This window comes from Solanum tuberosum, unplaced genomic scaffold (assembly GCF_000226075.1).
Source record: "Solanum tuberosum cultivar DM 1-3 516 R44 unplaced genomic scaffold, SolTub_3.0 scf00129, whole genome shotgun sequence".
Classification (NCBI taxonomy): Eukaryota; Viridiplantae; Streptophyta; class Magnoliopsida; order Solanales; family Solanaceae; genus Solanum; species Solanum tuberosum.
The window spans coordinates 1498161-1519093 of NW_006239057.1; the positions used below are offsets into that span (position 1 = coordinate 1498161).

The window sequence follows — 20933 nt, forward strand, 5'->3', positions numbered from 1 at the left end:
ATTTAAGTTTGTTTTAAAAAAATATTTTCAACTTCAAAATTTCAATTTTTCACCCCTACCCTCGACCCCCCCCACACCCACACCCTACCACCCCCTACCCCAAAAAAAATTTAAGTTTGTTTTAAAAAATATTTTCAATTTCAAAAATTATTTTCTACTCTAGTAAAAATAAAAGATATTTCTCAAAAAATATTTTTTATTCATAAATCAAACACTAAAAAATCTTTTTCCGGAAAATATTTTCTACTCACCAATCAAACATGAGAAAATAAGTCAAAAATCAACTTGTTTTCTTGGAACACATTTTCTAGGAAAACATTTTTCATGGAAAACATATTCCTTAATACCAAACACACCCTTAGATAATTTTCCCAAAGTGGTGTATATTGTGCTTTTGTTCCACTTCTTTTTTGTGTGGGTTGAAACATTTAATCTTGTTGAATTAACCTTCTCCACTCTCTAGTATATATCTTGTGGAATTACTTTAATGATAAAATTTTCTGTACGAATTGTTACACTAATTGCTTAATTTTTGTAAAAACGTAACGTAAATCATAATATCCTATAATCATAAATATATGATTTGAAAAATTATAGTGTCGTTATCTTTGGAAATGGAGAAGTTTTAATTTGAAAGTAAACCAAAAATACATTTGAGGCGTAAGTTAATATAACTCGATAGTCATTATTCCCTTTTCCCTCCATTATTTTTAACATAACTTTTTTTGGAACTTTCGCAAATAGCCATTATAATAAGTTTAATTATGCATCATAGCTATAGTTTGCATATTTATGTGTTATAGCTACAGTTTAAGCTACCTCGTTGGTATAATTTATGTATTTGTATAATTTGCAAGTAAATTTGTATAATTCAGTTATTTTGTATAAATTCGAAATAACTAATTTATACAATTACAAACATTAGAAGTGTAACAATTATACAAATTATATCATATGAATTCTGAATCATACAAACGTGTGAATTATACAAAACTAAAAAGCTGAGCCGCGTAATTATAGCTAAAAATAGGTCGCGAATTGTAATTAAGGCAAACTATAGTTATGTTTCCTAATTAACTAGTATATGTTTGATTATAAGCGTAATTTTTCCCTTTTTTTTATTAGTGTATATATATTTTACTTAAGCCAATGATCTATGGAAACAAAACCTTTTAAACTATGAATATACCAATATTTTCAGATTCCACTTTGTAGTTGACAAAGTTGATAGTCATGCAACCAATCAATGAAATATATTATGAAATAATTTCTCTATACAAATGAAGTTTTTTGTAATCTTTAATAATATACTACTTAAATTAAAAAATAATAAATAATCTGAAATAACTATTTTTTAGAAATCACAACGGATAATTCCAACAACGAAAGGGAGTAGTTAATAAACAAGTTTTTTTTTGGTTTAAATTTCAAAATTGACTTTACAAAAAAAGAAGAAATTAGTTTTTAATTTATAACATGTTTTTATTGCGTGATTTTTTTTTTTTATTTTTTTTTTATTTTGTCTTGTTAAAAAGTAAAGAAGGGTTTTGTTTTCCACTTTGAGAAAAATTGATCTGGGTGAAGAACAAATCAATCCTTTCTGGGTTCAAATTGGGAAGGACCCGAAGTGTGTAACAAGTCAAACTGGTAAATATAGCAAACAATAGGCAAATAGTTCATTGTAATCAAAGCAAAATTGATCTTCGTTTTCCATTTTTGTCTCTTCAGAATTAGGTAGGACTTAGCAGATCTTTGTTAGGTAGAAAACAGGGAAAAAATCTCGTTTTTATCGCTGCAAATATGAACGTCGGACCATCTGGTTTCAGTAAGTTTTTGAATCCCACATCAATTACGTTTTTTTTTTTGATGAATTTAGTGTACGGATTTGCTTGTTTTCTAATTTTGTTTTCACTTTGATGTTGTAGACAATGCACCAGTGACAAGGGCATTGGTAATTGCGTGTACTATCTTCACCATCATATTTGGTGTTCGTGGCCGTGGAAATCAGCTGGGATGGTCTTATCAGGTAGTTCTACTTTCTGGGTATCTCTTGGTTTGGGTTCTTTTTTGGTGGGGATAGTTTTTTGTTTTGTAGATTTGGGTATTTAGATAGTGATGGAAGAGTTTTCGCCTTTTGGGTATTATGATGCTGCTATTTTGCCTCACCCCTTTTTGTGTATTGAGTTGAATTAGGTTTGAGGGTTTTTATAACTGTGAAAAGAATATAAAGATTGGATCTTTAGTGCATAGTGACCCATTATCGTTTCTAAATCTGGATTTGAATCGTAGCATCTTTTCAATATGAGATGGGAGTGAACACAACTATAGCTAGACTGGCATGTTACTTAGTTCAATGCATATCGGCAGTTGGTTTTGGGAGATTTCATATATTCGTGTTTGATTTATTCTTCTGTGCATGAAATATGTTTGCTCAGTTTGACCCTTGTCCAATTATAAGCTTAGTGGCAGCTAAGGATAGTTGTTAAGGTGTACACAATCCTTTTTTAAAAAAAATTCTGAGGGGATGCTCACTCTTTATGTCTAAGAGCATAAAATACATCATGTTTTCTCATCAAGTCATGCATGCCTATGTAATAGCAATATTGCTGGATCGATTTCCATTTATCAGTGTTGTGCATTTTGAGGCCATACTAAAATAGGTTATCTTCTATATCTATCGAACATGGGTTTGTCACTCCATGAAGCTACTTAACAGTTTTCTTCCTTGTCTGTAAACGTGGATAAAATTAATGGCTTGTTTATGAGCTTGGAACCACATATACTCCTTAGCCAAACTCCACAATAACCAATGACTAAGCACAATTAGCAGATACAGCTAGCTAATCTTGAATCCATGTTTACTACGTCAGGTTTATCAAGTATGAGTACAGGTTTGTCTGTGGACAAGCTCACATACAATTTGTAGGAGACTTTTGGTTTATTTTGAGGTTTTCTTATGAAGTGCTCATACCAATGTCATATCCTCTTGAAAAAGAGTCCATGTAACATTGAATATCAAATGGTTTTATTCGTACCATGTATGGTACTCTGCTAATGCCACCACATTTGTTTTTCATTATGATATCATCAAGCTGTTTTATCCAATAGTAATGTAGACTTTATATGCTTACTTGATAGGGTTGCTAATACAATATGTAGGTTTAGAAGGCCTAATAGTCTTACAAAATACCCATCATCCAATAGCAATACTAGATTGTAAATGGTCTTCTCCTATTTTACTATCAACCTTTCGAATTTGAAGAGATACGAGCTCTGTCAATTTCCATGTGAAGACATATAGCTTGTTTGTAACAGCAGGGGATATACCACACATTCCTAATTGGTTTAGAAGCACCAAACTCACACGTCTGTTTGTTTCGGTAACTTAAGAATAAATTGTTTCTTATTTGCCCTAATATAATTTTTTTGTTTTATAGCTGAGCTTTGGAGAAATATAAGATTCTCTTTTAACCTAATATATGTGTTTTCATCTCATAGCTAAATCCATTCTGGGTTTTTGAAATTTATAAAATATCGGGTTCTGTTTCTCCTAATATACAATTTTGTTTTATAGAGGATTTGTTCTCTTTTACTGTTTTCTTAGGTATGATCTCATTGTTTCAGTAGGATTCCCTGTAACGCCATAGTAGAACTGCTAATTGATGCATCTTTTTTGCTTGTGCCAGGATATCTTCCAGAAGCTTCAAATCTGGAAGCTGATCATATCGGCTTTTACCTTTTCTTCTACCCCTGAACTAGTATTTGGATTATATCTGCTGTACTACTTCCGCGTCTTCGAGAGGCAAATCGGTTCGAACAAATATTCTGTAAGTGCTTATTTGGGGTAGTACTTTTCTTGGATAAGTTATTGCGGCAGCTTCAACTTGCTTAATAACAATGGACAAAAAATAAAGGCAACAGGTGTTAAATCAACTAATAGGCAAATAATAAAAGCCACAGTAGATACTGTTTTCTTTCTCTTTTCTGCAGTGTAGTTTATTTTTCTACCTCTTTCTCTGCAGGTTTTCCTGCTGTTCTCTTTTGTGGTCTCTTTATTACTTGAGGTTCTTGCTCTCCAACTTATTAAAGGTATTGGTCATTCCTAATCATCAGATATGATAAAGGGCTTACTCCAACTGTTCTTTGTTTATAAGATTGATCATCTCTTTGAAAGAATTAGTGCTCATTTTTGTCAACCTTAATCATCTCTGGCTTCTAATGCCATATAATATCCTACCTACAAGAAAACAGATTAGTGAAGTGTCCTTCTAATGCCATATAATATCCTACAAGAAAAGGGAATATTGAAGCATCTGATCCATTGATATATTTTAATGTTCTTAAAACTGACTAACAGGTTCCTTAGCCATTGATATAATTTAATTTTTCATTTTCAGATCCTTCCTTGAGTATCCTGTCTGGGCCCTATGGACTAATTTTTTCTTCCTTTGTGCCCTTTTATCTCGACATTCCGGTTTCTACCCGGTTCCGCTTATTTAGTCTCCACTTCTCTGACAAGACTTTTATTTATTTAGCTGGCCTCCAGGTATATATACTTTATCACGGCTTCTAATTAAATATTGTCCTAGATTGAGTTTCTTATCATCCATATTTACTTGATATTTTATCTTACAGCTTCTTTTCTCATCCTGGAAAAGATCTATTGTACCCGGGCTCTGTGGAATAATTGCAGGTTGCTTGTATCGTTTGAACTTTTGCCGTATTAGGAAAATGAAGGTTTGCCCTGTTCTTGTTTTTCAAAATTCTCTCTCTTTCTCTGTGTGTGTCTCTGTCTGTTCATACATATTTAAGTTTTGTTTCTACTGAGTTCGCATTCTCTGAAAATAATTACTGTAATCTCATGGTATTAGGTATTTATGTGATACCATCACTTCTCTCTTTTTATATGCCTGGAGAATTTGACTTAGTCTTGCATGCACATATATATAATATTGCTGCTAGTCATTAGCATTGCTTTTCTGTACTTGAATTTCATGTAGTTGGAAGTACATGGACCTTCTATCTGAGTTGATGGGAATAACCCTTGTTCTGACTTCTGAATGACTACAAGAAATAACTAGGCTCCATTTCTCATCAAGTAGTTAGATCTGAATGTGTCTTGTAGGCTGAATGCTATTGCTGGAAGGCAAATCAAATGCTTCCTGTTGAAGTTAATAATGCAATGTAGGAACACGTTGGTAAGCTTCATAGAAGTAGAGAACTCTGAGCGCCGCTGTAGAATTGACAACTGATTTTATGGTTTTGAAATGACATTCTCCAAATAGTTTTTTGCTTGAAATGTTAATGGTGCACCTTTTATCATACATGATTTTCCATGTTGTTTTATTATGAATCTGACTTGCATCAATTTTCTTTCTTTTAGTTCCCAGAATTTATTACATCCTTCTTTGCTCGACTTTCTTGGCCATCGACGGGTAACCTGCCACCGCCTTCTGCACCAGCAAGAAATGCTCCAGGAAACGTACCAATCTTTGCAGGTCGCCAAATGGAGGTGAGTATTGTTTTGATGCCTTGGTTTAGTTAGTATAGTTAACTCTTTAATGTTTTAAGGGAAAGCTGTGTGTCTCAGTGTCAGGCTAGTTGAAAGAAATGCATCTAAAACAAATATCTTCCTTGGATTGTCTATCCTGAAATTGGACCAGTATTACTCCAATTGGATAAAATATAAAGCACTTGACTTTCCAAAAAAGATATCCCTTCATGGCTATTAGAGATCGAGATGTTCACAAGTACCCAGTCCTTAAAGAGAAACAGTCTACAGTTTAAAAAATAAAAGAAGAGAAACAGTTATTATTTGTTTCCCATCAACATCTCACGTCCTCTCCCTGGCTAGCTTTACTCTACAACTTTTATCTTCTCTTCATTGGCTTATGTCAAACATAATTGAGAATACTTTACCTTTACTGACCAAAAAAAAAGAGAGAATAGTTGAGCTTTTTGATATACACCACCCTCCCCAGACCCCACTTGTGGGATTACACTGGGTATATTGTCGTTGTCTCTTTTTTTTTCTTTTTTTTCTTTTCTGGGGTGGGAGGTGGGGAGTTACTTGAAAAAGGAGGTGCTCTCTCTTTTCTCTCACAGAGAGAGAGCTGCAGTAGATGGGGTGCGACCATGCGAGGATGGTGGAGCAGAATAGTGAAAAAATAATATTGAAAGACGAGAAGGCAAATAAACACACAAATAATCAGAAGTTTCAAGTTCCATATATTTTTTCCATGTATAGAAAAGAAGAATGATTAATCCATCTAGAAAGCGACATGATTAAGAGGGGGAGAAAGAGACAATGAAAGAAGAATAAATAATCAAGTCGTGGAACTTATATTCTTATATCTACTGCAAAGTTACCTTTTCTGATGTTCAAGTGAGAGTATGCTAGTGATTAAACATTGATTGTCCTCTCCATGTCTACTGGAGAATTCTGAGCCTTATTTAAGCCACAACGTCCAGATGGCTAATGCCAAGTGATTGAACTAAATGAACTGCTATTTGCACTCTAGAATCTTGTTTATTATGTTAAGAGTTTTATCAGTTAAGTTTAGCTTTCACATTTCTCACTTACGTCGTTGGATTTCAAATTTTATCTGGACCAATGGAATTGAGAGGTCACCTTGTTCAAATTATAAGTGAATTGATGGGCCATATTCATCACCAATGAGTTGATTCTTGGTGTGTTCCAATAGAAAACCAACTTCAGTCACATCTAAAGTTTCTATGGTCCTTTTTGAAAGATTATGAACGTTCTAACATTAGTCTACTGCTTTCTGCTGCATATTTCAGGGGAATTACCCAGCTCCAGTTTCATCCACCCCAGAGCCACCAGAAGACGCTATTGCTATGCTGGTATCGATGGGCTTTGATAGGAACTCAGCAAGGCAGGCACTCATCCATTCAAGAAATGATGTTAATATAGCCACAAACGTCCTCCTCGAGTCACAATCGCACTGAGATGGAACTTGCAGCAGTTCCTGTAAGGTGTTCACAATTTGAAATTTTTTGGGAATGGTTGGATTTACTTTCTCTTCCAATCTTTCAAGGTGCTCTTTGGTTTTTGTTCCTATGTTTCTTTAGCATTTTGTCTCATTCCAACGCCACCCTAATTGATTGTAATACCTGGATCAATTATGTATAGTCGCAGTGATGAGCTCTTACTGGTATTCTGGTGATTGTAAATCTGACCAAATTACTCACTCCTATAGGTTGAAAATAGTTTCATGCTTTTTTCGAAATCCTGAAGTATCCTCTTATTGGAGCCTGAATGTTGATTAGTTATTTATTCAACATCTTAATGGCTTGTGTTTTTAGTTGTGCTACATGCACCACATTGTTCAAGTACTTATAACAACTAAAGCCCACGTCTAGCTTCTTCTTATGTGTGCATCTTCAAGCTCCGGGAAGCAGTAAACGAAGCCTCAAGTTATCACTCCGCCATTTCCATACTCGTCCATAAACAAATTTTAATCAATTCAACACACTTAGCTATACGTGTGTACATTAAAAATATGTCACACACTGATAACAACAGACAGTTGAAGCTTTTGCTATTCCATTTTAGCAAGAGGAATTTGTCTTGTGGTTTCAATTAACTTCCAATCCATGAACAACATAACTATAAAATATGGACTTTGAGATGATGGAAATATCTATGAAGAAACATTGAAAAATATCCATAAATAAAAAATATTTATGATATAAAATTACAAATATATCTAGAAGTTTTCTCATTTTGATGGCTTGACTAGACGTCTGTAATTAATGTTGGAGGGATTCAATCCTTTCCACCAGACTGTCGTTGAGATAACTTATAATAATACGACATAAATGACACCATATCTAAATTGTCATTTTGTCTGGTAAATACATCTCCCTGTCTGATTCTCACATGCTTATCTATCTTAGGATTGACACTTGTGGTTAGCAACTCATATAAGGGTCCAAGATAGTGATCTTCAAAATGCTTGACTCAATTATGAGTGTTTAGAGCTAGTAGGTGTCAGGTTTAAATCTCACTACGAAAATAACCCGCACTTCGCACGAAAATTTAATATTATGAAATTTATAAAATAATACTTAAAGCTTATCAGTCATTAAAACTAAAATATTTTATTGTCTTACATACAAGATTACGTAATAACAAAACATTAATAATGTAAAGGAAAATGAAAATTGTAACATCTTATCATTTATCCTTAATAATATAAGTATAAATTAATGACTGTAAAAATATATACCAGGATGTGTAACATAAGCAATGGTGTCAGTGAGCCACTCAACAGGAGCAAAATACACAAATATTTAATTGTGAAGAAGAAGAAGAGGAAGAGGTTCATAATTTTCGTTCTTTTAAAATGAGAGGAAATCCCTCTATTTATAGACAACAAAGAGTAGTGTGAACAAATATTTATTGTGCCTTATCGGAAATGTTTCAACCATTCGAAAAAGTTGCAACCATTCGAAAAGGTCACAACCTTTCATAAAAGTCACAACTTTTCATAAAAGTAGCAACTCTTCATTAAAGTCGCAACTCTTCATAAAAGTCTCAACTTTTCATCAAAGTCGCAACTCTTCACAAAAGTCGCAACTTTTCGGGAAGGCTAGGTTTGAAAATAAATAAATTAAAAGAGAATTCTGGTTTGTGGTGGCGCCACGTAGGCGGGCCTAAGGTTCTCTTATATATATATATATATATATATGATATATGATATATGACTAGGTGATTCTTCCTATCTGTCCTAGCCTTGGTTGCCAGTGGGAGGTGGCAGGTATCTTTGTGGAATTAGCGAGGTGCACGAAAGCTGATCCGGATACCACGGTCATCAAAAAAATAAAATAAAATATGAGGCCATGCCTTTCGTTTTGCTGGTCTTTTTTTACTCAATTCTCATTACAAAATGTGAAGTTGATAGAACTAATCCTGAACTTAAATAAGTTTCCTCTCTCCATCTCAAATTCTTTTCTTTGTTTGAGAAAGAAATGGATGTTCTTGAATATTTTCTTCCTCTCTTGATTATCATCATGTGTTTTACTTATTCTACATGGTGGTACCTTAGTAATAGATGGTGGAAATCAAGCTCAGTGCCAACAAATTGGCCACTAGTTGGAATGTTGCCTGGGCTTATTCAAAATGCTCATCGTGTCCATGAATTTGCAACTGATATTCTTGTAGAAACTAAGGGAACTTTTAAGTTTCATGGCCCTGTTCTTGCAAACTTGAACATGTTAATTACTAGTGATCCTGCAAATATCCACTATATCCTTAGTAAAAATTTCTCAAACTATCCAAAGGGTGTTGAGTTCCGTAAAATTTTTGATATATTAGGAAATGGGATGTTCAATGTTGATTATGAGCTATGGGAGATGCATAGGAAGACCACCATGTCCTTAATGAATCATGCCAAGTTCCAAACTTTGTTGGAGAGGAACATGTGGAACATTATTGAAAACAGGCTCCGACCAATTCTTGATGCTTTTGCTGAACAGGACATTCTGTTTGATATGCAAGATATTTTCCAGAGATTCACTTTTGATGCTATCAGCAAATTGTTACTTGATCATGATCCGAAAAGTTTGTCTATTGGCTTACCTCATGTGCCATGTGAAAAGGCGTTCAACGACACTGTGGATGCACTTCTTTACAGACATCTCTTGCCAGAAAGTTGCTGGAAATTGCAAAAATGGCTTCGAATTGGTAGAGAAAAGAAGCTCATTCAAGCATGGGAAGCTTTTGATCAGTTCTTATATCCTTGCATTTCGCGTAAGCAAGAAGAATTGCTGCATCAAAGTACAATCAAAGACGAGGAATTCACATTTTTAAACGAGTACATCAAAATGTATAATCAATGGAAAGATGGTGATTTGGGTACTTTGCAAACATTTCTAAGAGACACTTTCTTGAGTTTGATGCTTGCTGGTAGAGACACCACAAGTGCAGCTCTCACTTGGTTTTTTTGGCTCTTAGCTAAAAATCCCTTAGCAGAGAAAAGGATTAGAGAAGAGATTCAACAACAATTGAATCTAAAAGAAGATGAAAATCTCAACTTTTTCAGCATACAAGAAACAAGAAAACTAGTCTATCTACATGGTGCTTTGTGTGAAACCCTGAGGTTCTTTCCATCAGTTGCAATTGAGCACAAACTTCCACATGACTTTGACATTCTTCCGAGCGGTCACCATGTTAGTCCAAACATGAGAATTGTGCTATCTCTCTATACAATGGGGAGAATGGAAAGTATATGGGGGGAAGATTGCTTAGAATTCAAGCCAGAGAGATGGATTTCTAAACGAGGAGGGATCAAACACGAGCCGTCTTTCAAATTCTCAGCCTTTAATGCAGGTCCAAGGACTTGTATAGGGAAGGAAATGGCGTTCATTCAGATGAAAATAGTGGCAGCTACCATCATATACAATTATCATATCCAATTAGGGGAAGATCAAATAATTTCTCCAAGTGCTTCTATTATCATTCAAATGAAACATGGTCTGAAAGTTAGACTCGTGAAAAGGGTTCCTCTTATGTCCAATCAAATCCAAATGCGTGAACAATGCTAAAATATTGGTGGAACAATATTGACGTATACAGGGTTCTCTTCGGTTTTTGTTTCTCTGTTTCTTTAGCATTTCACGCACTTGTCTCATTCCAACGCCACCATAATTGATTGTAATACCTGGATCAGCCTATACAGGGTTGTTCAAATGCATCATTTTATAGATTAGGTTATGTATAGTTGCAGTGATGAGCTCTTACTGGTATTCTGGTGATTGTAAATCTAACCAAATTACTCACTCCTATAGGTGTGATAATAAATCTGTGCCAGAGGCAAAGGTGTCATAAAATATTGGACTGGTTAAACAAATTCTATTAGCAACTAACATTGTCTAGAGTAAAATAGTTCTAATGTGTCAACTTAATCATACATAAAAACGTGCTCCGGGAGGTTAGCAGGTTGAAGAAAAGATAATTGTCCGAAGGAAGGAAAGAAGTGCTCATAAGAGCACTTTATCGAGTATCCCTACTTGTTGCATGTCCTTGTTGAATGATCCAACCTCTGTTGTAGGAAAGTTGGAAAGGCTGCAAAGAAATTTTCTTTGGGACGCAACAGATGGGGCAAAGAACTTTCACTTAGTTCGATGAGAGACCGTGACATCTCCTAAATGGTGGGGGAGGATTTGGGTTAAAGACATGAAGGTCTTTAACAAAGCATTTTTGGGTAAATGGTTATGGAGATTTGGAGTGGAGGGAGAACCATTATGGAGAGGGGCGATATCGGACAAATATGGAGTTTTTGAAGGGGGATGTGGTGTGGAGAAATATCATGAAGGGGTGGAAAGCCTTTAGTGACAACATAGCAACTCACAATATACTTATTGGTAAAATATTTCTGCAGATGGTTCATTCATATTAATTTACAAACAGTTGAAGCTTTTGGTATTCCATTCTAGCAAAGAATAATTTGTCTTGTGGTTTCAATTAGCTTTCAATCCATGGACAACAGAACAACTATTAAATATTAACTTTGAGATGATGGAAATATCTATGAAGAAAAATTGAAGGTTTATTGGTTACACTCCTCGGCGTTGTTACCCAAATACTCATCCTGAACAATCTCTTCCGGTTCAAAAATATGACATCTTTGCCTATTCTTGTTCAGGGTCTTCTAGAACCGTAAAACAATCTCGTCTAGAGAGTCAATGCTTCCTAGTAGAAGTTTTTTCGTTTCTAGGTATTGACTAGAAGTCTCTAAGGTAGGACAGATTCAATGAATTCCACCAGACTGTTGCTGAGACCACTAATAATAATATAACAAAATGGTACCATATCTAACTTATCATCTAAGTATGGACCCTGTCAGATTCTCACATCCTTATCAATCTTAACTTGCTGACATTGGCAATTGTGCTTAGCAACTCATGTGGGAGCTATATTGCTCGGACTATTCAAAAATGTCGACATGTGCGTGTCGGATTTGTCAAAAGTTCCGACACGGGTGCGGCGTGAAGAGTCCGCCCAACTAAGTGTGGGAGGCCAAGATAGTGATCTTTTGTAAATGCCTAACTCAAATGCCTTCCCTTTTCTGGTCTTCTTTACTCAATTATCTTTATAAAGTGTGAAGTTGAAAGAACTAATCCTCAACTTAAACAAGTCCCTTCTGCTCATTTCCAAGAAATGTATGTCCTTGAATATTTTCTTTCTCTTTTGGTTATCATCATGTGTTTTACTTATTCTACATGGTGGTACCTTAGTAATAGATGGTGGAAATCAAGCTCAGTGCCAACAAATTGGCCTCTTGTTGGAATGTTGCCTGGGCTTATTCGAAATGTGCATCGTGTCCATGAATTTGCAACTGATGTTCTTGTAGAAACTAAGGGAACTTTTGAGTTTCATGGTCCTGTTCTTGCCAACTTGAACATGTTAGCTACTAGTGATCCTGCAAATATCCACCATATCCTTAGTAAAAATTTCTCAAACTATCCAAAGGGTGTTGAGTTCCGTAAATTTTTCGATATTTTGGGAAATGGGATCTTCAATGTTGATTATGAGCTATGGGAGATTCATAGGAAGACCACCATGTCCTTAATGAGTCATGCCAAGTTCCAAACTTTTCTGGAGAGGAACCTTTGGGACATTATCGAAAATGGGCTACGACCTATTCTTGATACTTTTGCTGAACAGGACACCCTGTTTGATTTGCAAGATATTTTCCAGAGATTCACTTTTGATGCTATCAGCAAACTGTTACTTGACTATGATCCCAAAAGTTTGTCTATTGATTTACCTCATGTTCCATGTGAAAAGGCGTTCAACGACGTTGTGGATGCACTTATGTACAGACACATCTTGCCAGAAGGCTGCTGGAAATTGCAAAAATGGCTTCGAATTGGTAAGGAAAAGCAGTTAATTCAAGCATGGGAAGCTTTTGATCAGTTCTTATATCCTTGCATTTCGCGGAAACAAGAAGAGTTGATGCAGAAAAGTACAATCAAAGACGAGGAATTCACATTTTTAAACGAGTACATCAAAATGTACAATCAATGGAAAGATGGTGATTTGGGTACATTGCAAACATTTCTAAGGGACACTTTCTTGAATTTGATGCTTGCTGGTAGAGACACCACAAGTGCAGCTCTCACTTGGTTTTTCTGGCTCTTAGCTAAAAATCCCTTGGTAGAGAAAAGGATTAGAGAAGAGATTCAACAACAATTGCATCTCAAAGAAGATGAAAATCTCAAGTGTTTCAACATAGAAGAAACAAAAAGACTAGTCTATCTACATGGTGCTTTGTGTGAAACCTTGAGGTTTTTTCCATCAGTTGCAATTGAGCATAAACTTCCACTTGAATTTGACATTCTTCCGAGCGGTCACCATGTTAGTCCAAACACGAGAGTTGTGCTATCGTTCTATACGATGGGGAGAATGGAAAGCATATGGGGAAAAGATTGCTTAGAATTCAAGCCAGAGAGATGGATTTCTGAACGTGGAGGGATCAAACATGAGCCATCTTACAAATTCCCGGCCTTTAATGCAGGTCCAAGGACTTGTATAGGTAAGGAAATGGCATTCATTCAGATGAAAATAGTGGCAGCTACCATCATATACAATTATCATATCCAATTAGGGGAAGATCAAATAATTCTTCCAAATTCTTCTGTTATCATTCAAATGAAACATGGTCTGAAAGTTAGGCTTGTCAAAAGGGTTCCTCTTATGTCCAATGCATGAACAATATTGACGTATGTAGGATCTTATGCAAGCAGTGTCGATATAATTACTATAACATGATTAAGCATCTTAGTAAAATGCATTCAAGTGCATCAATAAAATCGTCCTCATGAATTAGTTTTTATTATGTTATAAACGCATCATCATAGTCTTGAGTTTTTCTTTCAATTAATGTAAACTCTTCGTATTATATATCGAAATGTTGGATGACATTGCTTGCATGGTTATGGCCTATGTGATGTTCAATGTTTTACTAACTATTTAGAAAATCTGAATGGAGATGCCCTTTTTCTTTATCTGCTTTGAAGTTTGTTTACTATTAAAAATAAACAGAATACCTAAAGGAGAGCTTTTGAATGGGCGGAGATAAGCTTCCTTCAATTGAGGAGTGGTCTTCGATCCATTATAGTTTTTTCGTGCACCCATGTAGTTCCCATTTGTATCATTGTCCACGGAGAACCCACCCCAAAGCCAAGTCACTATGGTATCTCCTACTACAGGTATGGCGCTAGCTAAGCTTGTGATTACTGTAGCTCCCCAAAAGCTCATCTGACCCCAAGGTAGGACATATCCTATAAAAGCTGTCACAATCAATTAATAGGAAGATTTACAACTCCGAGACACCGAACAAATTCCCTAGGACTGCTATAACTGGCATGATATAGACCGCGAAAAATATGCAGGTGAACCACAATGAAAAACATACTTGCCCCATTAGCATGCATATAACGGAGCAACCAGCCCCCTTCAACATCTCCCATAATGTGTTCTACGCTGTTGAAAGCTAGATCCACATGAGGTGTGTAATGCATAGCTAAAAAACGCCAGTCACTATCTGAATGACTAAACAATACCCGCTAACGACCGACCCCGCATACTAGATTGCTCGGGGTTGGATAATCTATCAAATGCTGATTAAGTGTGGAGGATATAGGTTGTTTAAGAAGAGAGAGCCGTTGGTTCCTTATAGTCATTTCTTTTTTTCTCTTTTCTATCGTGACAACTCTTGTTCCCCCCACCTTTTAGCGTTCTGGGGCCCTACTATGTATTAAAATGTGAGTGTCTTTTTTGAGAGAATATTATTTTGTAGGTTTCTCTGTTTTTTGGTAAACCTCTTGGATATGGCCAAGATAGCCTTGTTATTACTTCCTAATAGAAGTTTTTTCCTAACTAAGGTAGGACTGATAAGTGATTCAATCCATTTCACCAGACTTCTGGTGAGACAAGTAATAATATGACAAAATGGAACCATATCTAATTTAGCTTGCTGGCATTGACACTTTAGTTTAGCAACTCATGTGGGAGGCAAAGGTAGTGATCTTGTAAATGCCTAACTCAAATATGAGCCCATGCCTTCCCTTTTCTGGTCTTATAAAATGTGAAGTTGAAAGAACTAATCCTCAACTTAAACAAGTCCCTTCTCTCCATTTCCAAGAAATGTATGTTCTTTCTCTTTTGGTTATCATCATGTGTTTTACTTATTCTACATGGTGGTACCTTAGTAATAGATGGTGGAAATCAAGCTCAGTGCCAACAAATTGGCCACTAGTTGGAATGTTGCCTGGGCTTATTCGAAATGCTCATCGTGTCCATGAATTTGTAACTGATGCTCTTATAGAAACTAAGGGAACTTTTGAGTTTCATGGTCCTGTTCTTGCCAACTTGAACATGTTACTTACTAGTGATCCTGCAAATATCCATCATATCCTCAGTAAAAACTTCTCAAACTATCCAAAGGGTGTTGAGTTTCGTAAAATTTTTGATATGTTAGGAAATGGGATGTTCAATGTTGATTATGAGCTATGGGAGATGCATAGGAAGACCACCATGTCCTTAATGAATCATGCCAAGTTCCAAACTTTGTTGGAGAGGAACATGTGGAGCATTATCGAAAACGGGCTCCAACCAGTTCTTGATGGTTTTGCTGAACAGGGCACCCTGTTTGATTTACAAGATATTTTCCAGAGATTCACTTTTGATGCTATAAGCAAACTGTTACTTGATCATGATCCAAAAAGTTTGTCTATTGGCTTACCTCATGTTCCATGTGAAAACGCGTTCAACGACTCTCTGGATGCACTTATGTACAGACATTTCTTGCCAGAAAGTTGCTGGAAATTGCAAAAATGGCTTCGAATTGGTAAAGAAAAGAAGCTTATTCAAGCATGGGAAGCTATTGATCAGTTCTTATATCCTTGTATTTCGCGGAAACAAGAAGAGTTGATGCATGAAAGTACAGCCAAAGACGATGAATTCACATTTTTAAACGCGTACATCAAAATGTACAATCAATGGAAAGATGGTGATTTGGGTACATTGCAAACATTTCTAAGGGACACTTTCTTGAATTTGATGCTTGCTGGTAGAGACACCACAAGTGCAGCTCTCACTTGGTTTTTTTGGCTCTTAGCTGAAAATCCCTTAGTAGAGAAAAAGATTAGAGAAGAGATTCAACAACAATTCAATCTAAAAGAGGGCGAAAATCTCAAGTTTTTCGAAATAGAAGAAGCAAGAAAACTAGTCTATCTACATGGTGCTTTGTGTGAAACCCTGAGGTTCTTTCCATCAGTTGCAATTGAGCATAAACTTCCACTTGAATTTGACATTCTTCCGAGCGGTCACCATGTTAGTCCAAACACGAGAGTTGTGCTATCGTTCTATACGATGGGGAGAATGGAAAGTATATGGGGAAAAGATTGCTTAGAATTCAAGCCAGAGAGATGGATTTCTGAACGTGGAGGGATCAAACATGAGCCATCTTACAAATTCCCGGCCTTTAATGCAGGTCCAAGGACTTGTATAGGTAAGGAAATGGCATTCATTCAGATGAAAATAGTGGCAGCTACCATCATATACAATTATCATATCAAATTAGAAGATCAAATAATTCTTCCAAATTCTTCTGTTATCATTCAAATGAAACATGGTCTGAAAGTTAGGTTGGTTAAAAGGGTTCCTCTTATGTCCAATTGATATCGAACGCGTGAACAATGGCATACATAAGATTTTAGGTAAACAATGTCGATATATGAAGAAGTAAAATAAATTACTATAACATGATTAATAAAATCGTCCTCGTGAATTAGTTTTTATTACTATGAATACAACATGATGTTTGAGTATTTCCTTCAATTAATGTAAACTCCTCTTATTATATATCCTAATATTGGATGCATGGTTATGGGATGTTGAATCTTATCTATTTGAAGTTTATTTGCTATTTAAAATTGGCAGAATACTTAACGACCCTCCTAAACTTGACGTGTTTTATTCAAATTCCTCTTAAATTATGTCTGGTCTTAATTACACAATTTACTTGTTTTTTTATGTACTCGACTTTTTTAAATAATTCAAATGATGTTTAATGCGTCAGAGTGTAGAAAACAGTCACATCATATTATATAAAATATGTAAAAATAATAATAAAAAAAGAGAGATATACTGATGATCCACGACCCCGAAAAAATCAGGTAAAACTCAAATTCTGAATCCGCATAGAAAAGCCAAGTATAAGGGGCTAAGTAGGACCAATTGTTATTTGAGAGAGGCAATGATTATAGAAAAGTCAAGTATGTGAGCAATTAGGACCAAGTATAATTTAATAGGAATTTTAATAAAATGCGTCAAATTTGAAAGGATCTTTATTCTTTAGGTATTCCGCCTTTTGAATTATGTCCATGTTCAATTATAAATGCAAAAGTTGGGTATTGAACTGAACTAATTAGGAACACGTTCAATTATAAACACGAAAGTTGGGTGTTGAACTGAACTAATTAGGATCAATTATTATTTGAAGGGGGCAATGATTATAAAAAAAGTCAAGTACATGATTAACTAGGACCAAGTATAATTCAATAGGAATTTGAACAAAACGCGTCAAGCTTAGAAGGGTCTTTACTCTTTAGGTATTCCGCTTTTTGAATTATGGTCACGTTCAAGTTGGTACGTACTTTCTAATGTTGTTAAATGTGTATAGTAGCTATCATTCACCAATAATTTATAGAACATAAATGAGAGTATTTGTTATGTACTCAAAAGACAAAATTAATGTGGTGTCTAAATATCATGTGCCAATCAAATCATTAACCTTGTAAAAAGAAAATCTTTTGGTTTTTTAGAAGAGCCACACCTTTGAACTAACTAGTGGTTCACCAAAACATGATTGACAACTCATGATATGTGACTTGTCCAAGACCTAATTGTCTGTTATCTATTAGCCCTAACCCAAGGTTAAAATTGGCATAAATCAAAAGTTTAGCCAACAACTTTGTATAAAGTTGAATAAGTAGATAGACACATTTTCGTAACAATTCGTATGAGATATACTTGAACTGACTTGTAATACGCCACGTAGAACGCAAGTGTCTACTAGTTCAACTTTGTATAGATTTAAGTGCATATTTTTGCTAAAATATTATAGAACCATTAAAATATCAGTTTATCGGCTATCAATCGTTATCGATTAGGTTATCAGTTTAACCGTTTTATAGATTTTTTACACACAAAAGAACATTGAAAATTACTTAGAAACTAAATGAACCATGCACATGAATTGACATATTGCATCTTGTTCGAAAGAAAATACTAACACCTAATTGAATAATCGAAAGTCCGAGACAGTCACAAATGAAATGTAATTTATTAATTTACTATCGAATTATCGATTAACCCGTTAAGAAAAAAACCTCAACCTGTTAAGAACCGATAATCTTTCCCTCGGAGTGTTTTCATTCTCCCCGTTGTATAGAATGGCAACGTCATTATCTTGATTTTGGACTAGCACTGTAACTGCAAGTGGAAATTTGTGCTCTAAAGAGATTGATTGAAAGAAATGTACCATGTAGATAGATCACTATTAGTTCTTGATTTTTATTTGTTGAAAAACTTGATGTTTTTCATCTTCTTTTATGTGTAATTGTTGTTGAATCTCTTCTCTAATTTTTATCTTTACTAAACTAATAAATAAGGCTCGCGTTGGATGCATCTGCTATTGGTTGGTATTTTCCCTTCGAGAGCTTGCGCTCTGACCTTTTTGTGTAATAAACCCCTCCGGACGAAAATTAGTGATAGGTCATCTTATGGAGCTTTTAGTACCTTTTCTTGTTGGAGGGGCGATCATATGTTAAACTAACAAAGAAACTAGGGTAAACTAATGTGATCATGACATCGTAAGTGATTGCTAATTAAACATCTCTGCAAACGGCTATATTTATCGGTTTGGTTCTGCCTTCTATTAAAAACCAATTCAAATCAAATATTTCATTTTTCTTAAATTTAACGCCAAACAAAATCAAATTAAATCACTAGTCAATTTATTTTTGTAGGTTTATTGGTTCAAATTAATTTGTTTTCTCTCATTGATTAGACACTCCTTAGTCTTGTTATTCAAACACTCATCCTTAACGATCTCTTCTGGTTTAACATTGTCCCAAATATAGCATATTTTCCTCTTCTTGTTTAGGATCCTCTAGAACCACAAAACGGTTTCATCTAAAGAGGATAGAACGGTTAATTCCTACTAGAAGTTTTTTCATTATCAAGCAAGATCCACTTGCATGCAATGGCATGGTGTTAAACCTTTCATTCGAATCTCGTGCTCTCCAAATCATGTGGGAAGGTTTCCCATCACACAACCTACCAACTTGGTCTTATGCCGGAACCATATGTCTGAGCGAACCTAGAAAATAGGTACCTCTCACTTTCCTTTGTCACTCAAGTGTACGACATCTCTTGTGCTTATGCCCCTTTTTCCCATACCTAATGAAAGAGTAGTCCACCTCCTGGCTTAATACATTAGTCTCAAATAAGGCGTGCAAGTCTACCCCTTTAGTAGGTGATTCAATATCGAAGCGAAGAAAAAGCTAGTTGAACTAGACAATGCTTATGATTATTAACTCATGTAGGGGGTCCAAGATAGTGACTTTGAAAATGACAAACTCAAATTAAACATGGATGTCCTAGTCTAATTTACACAACTCTATCTCTAAAAAAATGTGAAGTTGAAAAAAAAAATTAGTCCTCAACTTAAACAAGTCCCTTCTCTCCATCTCCAAAAAATGTTTGTCCTTGATTATTCTCTTTTTCCCTTTATCATCATCATCATGTGTTTTACTTATTCTACATGATGGTACCTTAGTAATAGATGATTCTTCTACGTGTGATGACAATTTTTCAGATCTACCCGCTAAAGCACCCCAATTGAAAGATGTTAGTGACAAGGTTCAAGGACTTATTGGTATAATTTTAATTATTAGCAATCTATTGAAATGATAATGATACATAAGACAATGTAATGACTTGAAAGTTATGAAATAAATATGCTTCCCTTTTTTAATTTAAATATTCGACATGTTAGCTACTAGTGATCCAACAAATATCCACCATATGCTTGTGCATGACTTCTATTTCTAAAGAACTTATATATGACAGACGCTCGATTACTAAAGGACAATTAAAAGCTAGTCTATATCAAAGACCAACTAAAACAAAGTATGATCAACAAATTCATGAAATTGGACCTCTTCAAGACTCAATTGTTTGTTATGAATAAGGCCCAACCCAAAGTGAATAGTGTCACACAAGCGGCTATTGGGCCGAGAAGAAATAATTGGGCCACAAAGCCTTAATAATGGTGGACTAGAACTTTTGGCCCGACCTAACTTTTTTGGAAAAATCACACCATATACACATTTAAGAGACAATATTACGAGTTTTAAATCTACTCTTAAAAAATTCTTACTTATAACAGTTTAATTACGGGTTATAACATATCAATTAAATTTAACTTTATTTAAAAAATTAATTAAAATTTACTTTATTAAATGATTAATCTTTTTATATTTTTATATTATTAATTATTTAATTATTATTGATTGCAGTTCCTTTTATATAATTAATAGGTGAGAGAAATAATATTAATGAGAGATAATCAATTTGTAATTATCTATTACACCTTTTAAGGGATTTTTTAACTCATTCAAATAACTTTTATTTATTAATGACTATTGGGGCCTTTAATTTTTTTAAATAATAAATTTATCACCGTATATTTTAACATGTAATTTTCTCTCTCTTTAATCTATTTTTTTTTGCTTTTCTTGATTTTTTTTTATTTTAAAATTTTATATTGTTTTTTTTTAATTTGATTTTTTTAGAATTAAGAATTCTATATTTTGAAAATTTGATTTCGTTTTTT

The 20933-nt window shown here is 34.6% G+C and overlaps 3 protein-coding genes across 5 annotated transcripts; all 3 read left to right on the forward strand.

Moving 5' to 3' along the window:
• The first annotated feature begins 1523 nt into the window (after positions 1-1523).
• LOC102578549 (rhomboid-like protein 20) lies at positions 1524-7310 on the forward strand. 2 transcript variants are annotated; one of them, XM_006351314.2, is made up of 9 exons: positions 1524-1647; positions 1729-1825; positions 1926-2026; positions 3687-3827; positions 4023-4089; positions 4398-4546; positions 4636-4737; positions 5384-5512; positions 6802-7310. In XM_006351314.2, exons 2-9 carry the CDS (start codon positions 1801-1803, stop codon positions 6967-6969), a joined length of 882 nt encoding a protein of 293 aa, XP_006351376.1. In that variant the 5' UTR covers positions 1524-1647; positions 1729-1800; the 3' UTR covers positions 6970-7310. The 2 variants fall into 2 exon arrangements, with proteins under 2 accessions (XP_006351376.1, XP_015165955.1); XM_015310469.1 differs by having other exon boundaries at positions 1524-1825.
• A 1590-nt stretch (positions 7311-8900) lies between these two features.
• LOC102578893 (alkane hydroxylase MAH1-like) lies at positions 8901-10726 on the forward strand. Its single transcript, XM_006351315.2, has one exon. The coding sequence runs from the start codon at positions 8995-8997 to the stop codon at positions 10567-10569; it is 1575 nt and encodes a 524-aa protein (XP_006351377.1). The 5' UTR covers positions 8901-8994; the 3' UTR covers positions 10570-10726.
• A 198-nt stretch (positions 10727-10924) lies between these two features.
• LOC102579546 (alkane hydroxylase MAH1-like) lies at positions 10925-16747 on the forward strand. Of its 2 annotated transcripts, XM_006351317.2 has the most exons (2): positions 10925-12217; positions 15197-16747. In XM_006351317.2, the coding sequence occupies exons 1-2, from the start codon at positions 12185-12187 to the stop codon at positions 16709-16711; spliced, it is 1548 nt and encodes a 515-aa protein (XP_006351379.2). In that variant the 5' UTR covers positions 10925-12184; the 3' UTR covers positions 16712-16747. The 2 variants fall into 2 exon arrangements, with proteins under 2 accessions (XP_006351379.2, XP_006351378.1); XM_006351316.2 differs by lacking the exon at positions 15197-16747 and having other exon boundaries at positions 11859-13958.
• Positions 16748-20933: the final 4186 nt, after the last annotated feature.